The sequence below is a fragment of the Oncorhynchus masou genome, chromosome 4 (genome assembly GCF_036934945.1).
Source record: "Oncorhynchus masou masou isolate Uvic2021 chromosome 4, UVic_Omas_1.1, whole genome shotgun sequence".
Lineage (NCBI taxonomy): Eukaryota > Metazoa > Chordata > Actinopteri > Salmoniformes > Salmonidae > Oncorhynchus > Oncorhynchus masou.
In genome coordinates, this window is record NC_088215.1 from 1,134,991 (window position 1) to 1,145,142 (window position 10,152).

The 10,152-nt window shown below is 42.0% G+C and overlaps 1 protein-coding gene across 1 annotated transcript; it reads left to right on the forward strand.

Annotated features, from left to right (window-relative positions):
• The first annotated feature begins 4,684 nt into the window (after window positions 1-4,684).
• Window positions 4,685-9,678, forward strand: LOC135521124 (transmembrane protein 121-like). Its single transcript, XM_064947062.1, has one exon. It carries the CDS (start codon window positions 6,179-6,181, stop codon window positions 7,205-7,207), a length of 1,029 nt encoding a protein of 342 aa, XP_064803134.1. The 5' UTR covers window positions 4,685-6,178; the 3' UTR covers window positions 7,208-9,678.
• The last annotated feature ends 474 nt before the right edge of the window (window positions 9,679-10,152 follow it).

A 10,152-nucleotide genomic window follows, 5' to 3' on the forward strand; every position in this document is an offset into this window, starting at 1 on the left:
ATAACCATACCACGTTCCAAGCCACTTAAATCTTTTGTCTTACCCATTCACCCTCTGAATGGCACACACACACAATCCATGTCTCCATTGTCTCAAGGCTTACAAATCCTTCTTTAATCTGTCTCCTCCCTTCATCTACACTGATTGAAGTGGATGTAATGAATTACATCAATAAGGGATCATAGCTTTCACCTGGATTCGCCTGGACGGCCTATGTCATGGAGAGAGCAGGTGTGTCAAGGCACAAGGCGAAACCCAGATGCAGACACAGGAGGCAGATGGTTGGAGTCTTACCATGTTTATTCATCTAAAAGAGGGTAGGCAAGAGAATGGTCATGTACAGGCAAAAGGTCAAAACCAGTTCAGAGTCCAAAAGGGCAGGCAGATTCAATCACAGGGACAGGTGAAACAGATCAAGGTGTTTTTAATGTTTTATATACTCAGTGTACAATTTACAAATGAGCAAGTTGATTTCTGTAGCGTAGTAACTTTGAATATTTGAATGAACACCTTTAATCCATATGAATACTTTACACAATCACAACAAAATAATAATGGGATCGCCATATTGCCTTGTTGGCACCAGCCCGCACAAACACCTACACAATGTTTGGTAATACACAAGTACAATATGTGGCGCTATATCATCGATTCTGTTTGATGCTCATCAACAGATGGACTTGTTCACTTGTGTATGTTCCAACGATGGACCCATAGTAATGCATGTCAAGCCAATCTGTCAATTAAGAAAAACAAAGCCTTTGAAAAGCCCTGCCTTCTGGTAAGTCGTTGTTTACCAAAATGGACTTGCAAAGCTTGGTCATGCTGTTCTTTGCACACAAAAAAGCTGTGATAATTGAACTTCTATGAGTCTCAGAAATTGTGCAGGTAGGCCTATTTCTTCTGTTGAAAAACATACACGTAAAGGGATTTTTTATCAAACGTAAGTGGTACATTTCCTACAGTCAAGCAAATGTGACTCACTATCCAATATGGTAATTAACTCTATTGCAGCAGGCTACATTAAACATAATTTGTCTTTCTGTGTTCTTTCTGTAAAGAAAAAGGTGACATGAACAGTTGTGGTTACATGTTATAAATAGCCACCAATGTTCTCAAAGGAAAAAAATATTGTTTTCAAAGGGGAGAAAATTACAATGGAACTTGAAGTGCCCTTTAACATAAATGGCCATCGTCAGTAATGGACAGCCTCTCTCAATGGGGTTCAATGGGTTTGCGTCCCAAATAGCACCCTTTTCCCTACACTACCTTCTACCAGAGCCCTATGAGAAATACTGTTCTACATAGGGAATAGTGTTCCATTTGGGATACAGCCGGGGTATCTAATACAGCTTTCTACTTCTGTGCCCCCGAGTGGCACATGTGAGTCCAGATAAATAAATTAGGCACGTGGTATAGTGTGTGGATTATACCACCCATACTCATTTCACAGGACATATATCCTTCTTATGTATACAAACACATGCAGAAACAAATATGTATCACAGGAAACATGTAGCACAATTTTCCGAATGTTATATCCACACCAATGACCACAGCACATCAGATGGATGCGGTACGCTTTTCTGACCGACCGTGACCATGGCCATTATTCTTGGTGGCACGGGACCCAGGCTCGCACCAGCTGGAAAATGGGCTTTTATTTGGAGGCAGGGCCTTTAAAAGTAAACCACATGGAGGAGCAATGAGACACCAGTAACAGCTCTCCAACTGGCAGGACCAATATTTCACGGTGACGGAAGAAGTCAGCGCCAAGTAGTAGACGAGCTGTTGCTGAGAATATCGCTGGCCCCAGTAGACATTTTTAGGAATCTTAGGTACTTTCTCTCCACAAGGTAAAGGTGACTACTCTGTCGTGAGTTTCCAGTGTTTTCCCAACCAATCAGACAACCTAATGCTCACAGACAGGTGGGATTTGGAAATGTCACTTAGAGAAGTGTAATTGTAACATGTTTGAGGTTCTCACAAAAAACAAATTTCTTTGCATGTCAAAATGATTTCCATACACCGTACCGAAGTCCCTTTCTGAACGACACGTTCCAATTCCACCCCTACTCACAAAGGTTGCAACTGGGATGATACGATTCATAGACTGATTATGTGCTATTTGAGCTGTGTCAGGTATCAGATTATGTTGTGTTTGGATGGTGTTGAGTGCGATGTTGCCCAAATTGCTCACTTACACCTTAAATTCGGTTGATACAATTGTGCGAGCAACAGCAATTCCAACCCCTGTATCAAACAGTCCTTGAGACTCCAAAATCCTCCAAAGGTATTTTTCTTCTCAGCTAGAAAGAATTTTTTCATTAGTTCATCCACTTTATTGGAGGGTGAAGTCACATGTGTAATGCATGTTGTTGGATGCTGTGGAACTGTTATATATGTTATATATTTATTGCCTCTGAGAAAATACGGTTTGAGAACCTCACATTTTGCATCTGCATCTCCTGTTTCATTACAGTAATTGAGTTAGCGCTACTTTGGGCACTTTGCGCATTGAATAGAAGAAAGGGGCTGGTGCCAGTTGCAAATAAAGGAATTTAGACACTCCTTGGAGTTTCCATAGCAACAACCAACAAACAAGCTGTTATTCCTTTTGATATGTTATAATATCACTGGTCCCATTTTCCCTGTTCAAACACAATTACATCGTAACAAAGCACTTTAGCACTTGCTGAAAGCTTTCACAGTGTCATTGCGATTGATTATAAATAATTGTATATTTTTAAGTGGTCTTGGCTGTGATAATGTCGACAGTGAGAAAAACCATAAGAATATCCAACCAAGTCATAACAAAACATGTAATAGAACTAAAGTGCAATATTTATTAGTAATTTAAATTATTTTATTGTTATGGCACATTCAAATTGACAGATTAAGCACACGTTAAAACATTTAAGAGATACAATTAAGAGTATACTAATGAAAATAAGTGGTTACCTCAATGAAACACCAATCCTGGTTTCAGGGAGTATTTCTACAGGAAAGGCAGAAAGAGACTAAATGATTTCCCTGCAGAGAGAGAGAGAGAGAGAGGCTACAAAGCACAATTAACACATGTATCTACTTGGTGGAAAACACTTTCCATTTCTACTCGGATACAGCTCGTGCCTCACTATAGTGGGACGATAGTCTGTCTCTGCTTCACTGGTGTTTGGATAGTTTAGTATAAGCTTTCACGGCAGGGAGAGTGCCTGGAGTCAATGACACGCGATCCAATAAACTGATGGCCGGTAGCGGTGGCTTTCCCGACACCCCACTCCAACCCCGATCAAGCCCCCCACCTGTGTGCTCATATTTGGGAGTAATGCATCACAGAACCTGTCCCCTGGGGGGTGTCTTAACAGTCCGATGTTCGGATTTATGCCAAGTGATCAAACATGCCTTATTAACATAGCGTAGCCTAGCGCTGGGGCTAACGCTCCCCCACACTGGCTCAAAGACCTAGTGTGGCGCCAGCCCTCCATCTCTCCATCCCCATTTATTATTACATGCTTAATTAGCCTAGCGAAGCGCTGGGACTAGGCAGCTAGCTCCTTCACACACTGCTAGCCCTCCCTCTTGCCCATTTATTATTTACGCCTGACGATCCCTCTGTTAATTCTGGAAAAGAGAAGTCTTTCATCAATAATGAAAGAGCCTGTCTTTCCAAAAAGAGAGATTGTGATGTTGAGGTACAGGGTATGGCTTGTAATGAGTAAGGCATGTATTATCAGCCATAGAAATATGATTTCTGGAACAGGCATCCTCATTTAAGTCAATGTTCAGGTCAATTTTCCATGATTCTATTTCTAAGTTATTGATGATTCTATTTCTATGCTCCCCTGTCGTTATTGTTATAAATTGTGTATAATTGCACCACACATTTTGGATGGATGGTGATATATTAAGTGCTCTGAGTATCTCTTGTCTCTCATCCCTGTGTTCCCTTGAAGAAATCAGTGCAAAGGTTCTGAAAGAGCAGCCAAGGCTTAGCCTCCCCCTTCTCCTCTCTCTCTCTCTCTCTCTCTCTCTCTCTCACACACACACACACACACACACACACACACACACACACACACACACACACACACACACACACACACACACACACACACACACACACACACACACACACACACACACACACACACACACACACACGCACAGGGGGCACACACACAGGGGGCCTCTGGAGGGGGCGTGTGTGTGAGGGTGTGTGTCACTAGTCTCAGTGGAGTGTGTGTGTGATTTGTGTGTGTGGGGGTGTGTGTCACTCGTCTCAGTGGAGTGTGTGTGTGTGATTTGTATGTTATTGAATTCCCCCCGTCTTTGCCCTCCCCTGATAAAAGGAGGATCTCGACATCTGAGGGGTTGGGTGGACTTCACAGCAGGGATCAGTCACTCTGAAAGAGAGGGACGAGGGCTTTAAAGAGCATGGGCCAGGAGGGGAAAAGAAGGGATGAAAAAAGAGAAGAGCATTTGATGGCAGGAAGCAGCTCACACATGACCATCACCATCGCTCCCTTACATCCCTATCTCTCTTTCCCTCGCTCTCTCTCTCGTCCTGCAGCTGTGGCTTTCTGAGCATGCCTCTTCGGCATCCAACGGCTGAGCGCACACGAGTGGGGGAAGGAAGAGAGGCAAGAGAGGAGGGGCGAAAAGAGATTCCAGCAGACCTAGTTTGAGAAGGCACAGACAAACAGAACCTCGAGTAGGAGCAAGGAGGGCAAATATTTTGATATTTTCACATTGGAGGACATTTGAAACAGGGAGAGTTGACAATGCTGTGGCAATGTGATGGCCATTCGCAACTCCTTTTCGGAGGGGGAAAGAAGATGACAAAGGAGGGAAAAGGGCTTTTCGTTGATGGCCGTGTGTGTGTCTCAATGGGCAGTAGGGCACGTCCGGCATTCGAGGGTTGACTGCACTCCGGTGGACATTCTAGGACACTCACCTAGAACAGATAGTTGATCAAAGGGACACATTATTTTTATCGTTCCGCATGAAGAGCTTTTGGTTGTCAAGGGGGTGAGAGCATCTTTGAAGTGAGAGCACTTGTTATTGAAAAGGACAAGAGGCTTGTTGTTTTTCAGGGATTCAACTTGAAAGATAAACTTTTATCAGTCCTTTCTTTTTGAGGTTGCACACACAGGTCCCTGTTCCCTTTTGTGACTCAAAAGGGGGAGTTCGGGGGAGGATTTTGTGCGTCAGCGGAAAGACAACATTGGAATCGCAGTTGTTCATTTCCTTTTGTCAACACAATATATTGGGAATATCACAGTGTTGGGAACGTGTGAGGATTACAATGGAGACGAAACCTATCATTTGTGGCAGTGGACATTCAATACTCAAATAATGAACCATATCCATCACGTTTTTTCACTCTGTGCCACTGTATGGAATTAGTGCTGGAGTTCCCAATTCCACATTGGCATCCAACCGGAAATGTAACGCTGCGAATCCTTATGATTGATTGTGACTGGAGACGTAAGTGTAAGTGCATTGCTGAAACCAGTGGCGCTTTTTCTTCTTGCTCGGGAAGAGCTTTTTATGCGGCAGCTTATCTATAATGTCCAACATCTAAAATTATATCAACCACTGACAGAATTACACGAACATTAAAGTAAGAGCAATTAAAGTAGAGCAATTAAAGTAGAGTAATTCCCAGTTACTGAAGATACTAAAGGACTACAAATCAATGACGTGGAGGTATTGTGTTTAGAGTGTAGCGTTTTAGAGTTGGGGCAAAAACTATTGGCAGTAAGGATTTTTTTTATTACAGTCCCTAGGCAACAATGCAGTTTCAAATTTACTCTGCTTGACTGTTTCCCTGCTTGCTAAGTACTGAATAGAGGTTGAAGGATAACTATTCATATTTACGAGGGTATTTTGGGGGAACTGATGGCAGGTCATGCAAGTGGACCTGACTTTGTACTCATCTGATAGGACTAAAACTATCTGAACCAACTGGTGGTATATACCTGATTCAACCAACAGGACTAAAATGAACTGATGAACAGAGACAGTTACCACACGTTTATTATAATACACAACCCTCTTTGAACCCAGGTTTTTGCTTTGACCCACAACCTTCATTTATTTGATATTTTATTATATTGGTTTCACTTCTTTCTTGGACCTATTTTTCTCTTTGACCTTCGCCACCTGGTCAGTAATGGTGCCACCACCGCCCACCAACAAGCCTCATGTGTGCTTGTCGGCCATCTTGATCATGGGTAGCATGGCGCTGATGGACGCCTACCTGGTGGAGCAGAACCAGGGGCCTAGGAAGATTGGTGTGTGCATCATGGTCCTTGTGGGGGACATCTGCTTCCTCCTCGTCCTACGCTACGTGGCTGTGTGGGTGGGTTCCGAGGTGCGGACCTCCAAGCGTGGCTACACCATGATCCTATGGTTCTTCTATGTCTTCGTCCTGGAGATCAAGGTCTACTTTGTCTACCAGAACTACAAGGCCGAGGACGGGAAGAGGGCAAGTTTGGACGGTTGGACTGGCGGCGGCGTGGACGGGGTGGCACGGAAGGCGCTGACATTGCTTCTGTCCATCTGCGTGCCCGTCGTCTACATCACGTTGGTGGCCATCGACCACATGGAGTACGTGCGGCCACAGAAGAAGAAGGAGGAGATCCGGTGTCGACTCTTCTGGGTGGTGGTGGACTTGCTCGACGTCCTGGACGTGCAGGCCAACCTATGGGAGCCTCAGAGGAGAGGGCTCCCCCTATGGGTGGAGGGACTCATGTTCTTCTACTGCTACATCCTGCTGCTGGTGCTGCCGTGCGTGTCGCTGAGCGAGATCAGCATGCAAGGGGTGAACATTGTGCCCCATAAGATGATGCTCTACCCGATTCTCAGCCTGGTGACTATTAACATTATCACTCTCTTCATTCGAGGCGGGAACATGGTTTTCTATAGGGACTCCAGGGTGTCTGGGATACTGATGGGTAAAAATGTGATCGCCATTTTTCTTAAGACGTGCAGTTTCGTCCAGTATCGGAGGCATCTCGGTGAGGTCCCGTCTCCCGCTCTTGGGGTAGAGATGCAGAAGAACTGCGTTGTCCACGGCCCGAAAGTGACTATGCCTGTGCCCATGCCGATGCCCATGCCACCCCAAGTAGTGATTCAAGACTTCACAAAGTTTCCTGAAGAGATGGTGTGTGTGAGTGACACAGAGGTTGAGCAAACGTGACACAGGTCTTGGTGAGAAAGTGATAAAGATACATAACATATTATAAGCTTTATTATAGGACATTATAAAAGACTAATTCATGCGTATAACAAGTTATTAAGCATGATGCTTGCAGGGCTTCAGTAAAGTGTTACCAGAACAGTTGACACAAGGAAGCACTGTGTAGGGTCACAACAAGGTGTTGCACCATTTCCTAGGACAAGTGAGAAAATGACTATAGGGAGAAGTAAATGTGTCCCCCCCCAATGATGATGATCTAATGGAGACCCTTTTATTAAATGTTTGACTAAAATGACATACTGAAATCTAACTGCCTGTAGCTCAGGACCTGAAGCAAGGATATGCATATTATTGATACCATTTGAAAGTAAAACATTTGAAGTTTATGGAAATGTAAAATTAATGTAGGAGAATATAACACATTAGATCTGGTAAAAGATATTAAACAAAGAAACATGTGTTTTCATTTTTTTTGTTCTGTTCCATCATCTTAGAAATGTAAGAGAAAGGCCATTAAATCGCATAGGAGTTTAGGCGCAATTTAGATTTTGCCCACCAGATAGCAGCAGTGTTTGTGCAAAGTTTCAGACTGATCTAATGAAGCATTATATTACTGCACAAAATGCAATTGTATCAAAATGCAATTGTATCAAGTCTGCCCAAATGTGCCAAATTGGTCAATTTATATATTTTCAAGTACATAACTATAGAGAACATTCAAAAATGATATGGTAATAAAATATTTCAATTTACACACTCCCAGGTATGTTATAAATGATGGATAATTAGCTTCCCTAAAGAAAAGACACTAACCTTCACATATCTAGATGGCCAGGTGTGTTGGGCCAGACACAGCAGGGGTTCAAATTGTAGAACCCAGTTCCTACATTTGAATATAAAAATGGATTTTATCAAACAAAACTATGCTACATTTGATCTCTGGGACCCTCAGCAAGATTACTGAATGTAACTACATTATTTACCTTCTGAGGTTGAATGTACCAAACCAGTTGCCGTGATACATTTTTGTTGTTGTTGTGTCCTCTCCTCAAACAATAGCATGGTATTTTTCACTGTAATAGCTACTGTAAATTGGACACTTCAGTTAGATTAATCAGAATTGAAGCTTTCTGCCCATATAAGACATGTCTATGTCCTGGAAAGTTGGCTGTTACTTACAACGTCAGTCTAGTCACATTAGCGCACGTTAGCAACAACCGTCCCGGTATAGGGACACCCGATCCCCTAGAGGAAAGGGATACTTATATTAATAAGATGTGCAGAACAAAGTATGATGTATCTTTTAACATAGGGATGATTTGTGTCTCTTTGTGCACCTGTAAAACTACCTAAAAATATGAATGTGCTGGATTCTGGATAAAGTAAATGAAAGACCTCCCACACACTCTACTGAAGATGTCTGTGTTTATTATTTATTTCAGCATTGTAGAGGCAGTTCAATGAACAGTAGAGTAATTTTACTCTGACCGGTCCTCCTTTCCAAACTGTTTTTGTTCTAATGCTGTTTGAGTGTCAATGTGAAACATTTGTATTGACTGACTTGTCTTTGATAAATGAGCCCTGCATTGAAAGAGTTCAGGTTGTGATTGTTATGTATTTTGCATTCGATTAAGCGATATGCGTAACACTGAAGAGCTTTAAAAGAAAAGGGAACTATTTGAAGCATTTTCTTTTCCAATCATTTTTTATTTTGCTAAGAGAAGATGACTTTTTTCTTAGACGATTTCTTACTGTTCACTGTGGTCAACAAAATGAGATTGAAGAAAATACTTTAATGCGACTGGTATATGTGTCTCTGAAAATAGGCCTTTATCAAATATGTATTGAAAATGAAAATGACCGATGCCCGCTAACTTGTTCTGACACGTCCCTATGAAGCTGAGCTTTTCAGCTTAGTTGTATGTGTATGACTACAAAGACAGACATTTGTAATGAAAGAAGAATATGGTGGAGAAATTACAAGATTATGTTATAATACTGTTATTTATACTATAATACTGTTATGCTGTCAAATGGTTGTTTTATGCAAGAACTTTTTCGAACTTTTTCATCTGTATGTGTTCTACTGAGGATGGGCCTCTGGGAGATTGAACACTGACAGAAGATTTACGATGTCTTTGGGTGATAAGCCTAACAAGACCAGAGCATGAGTTAATGTTTCTATACTGAGGTACCAGAGGGAGATGGCTCCAGTGTGGAGTTGGGGGCCAGACCCTGATCTCTACACAATGAGAATAGTCTTTACAGCAGATACTGTTTGCTGTGATTTATTAGTATCTTTCATACAGATCCGAACTTTGTGACCCAATCATACATCTGTGATTTGTCATGAACATCCAGGAGGATGGACTTTGCTATAAAATGCTGTGGCTTAGTCCTGCTGGCTGGGCTCTCAGCGAATCACCTACAGGAGGGTTGTTGGGAAGCTCCATTACTGCAGTAATTAAATAATAAAGTTGACTTGTTTTGAAGAAATGTAAAAGTCTCTCCTTTTGATTAGAATAATTCCACAATAAGACGTTTTATCAAAGAGAGATATTCTACACACATTCGTGTTCAGACAGAGGAATCACAAGACAACTTCTGTCCTGTGAAAACGACATATTTTTATAATTGAGGCATGGCTGTTCTCTTCACTTCCTCTATTCACCGTTGGAAGATGGGTTCTCATTTTTCAAAAGTCCAATTTCAGTATACAGTGGGGTGAACAAGTATTTGATACACTGCCGCTTTTGCAGGTTTTCCTACTTACAAAGCATGTAGAGGTCTGTCATTTTTATCATAGGTACACATCAACTGTGAGAGACAGAATCTAAAACAAAAATCCAGAAAATCACATTGTATGATTTTTAAGTAGTTAATTTGCATTTTATTGCATGACATAAGTATTTGATCACCTACCAACCAGTAAGAATTCCGTCTCT

Excerpts from the sequence above, each read along its gene's own strand:
- LOC135521124 (XM_064947062.1), top strand. The coding sequence starts at position 6,179 with ATGGTGCCACCACCGCCCACCAACAAGCCTCATGTGTGCTTGTCGGCC.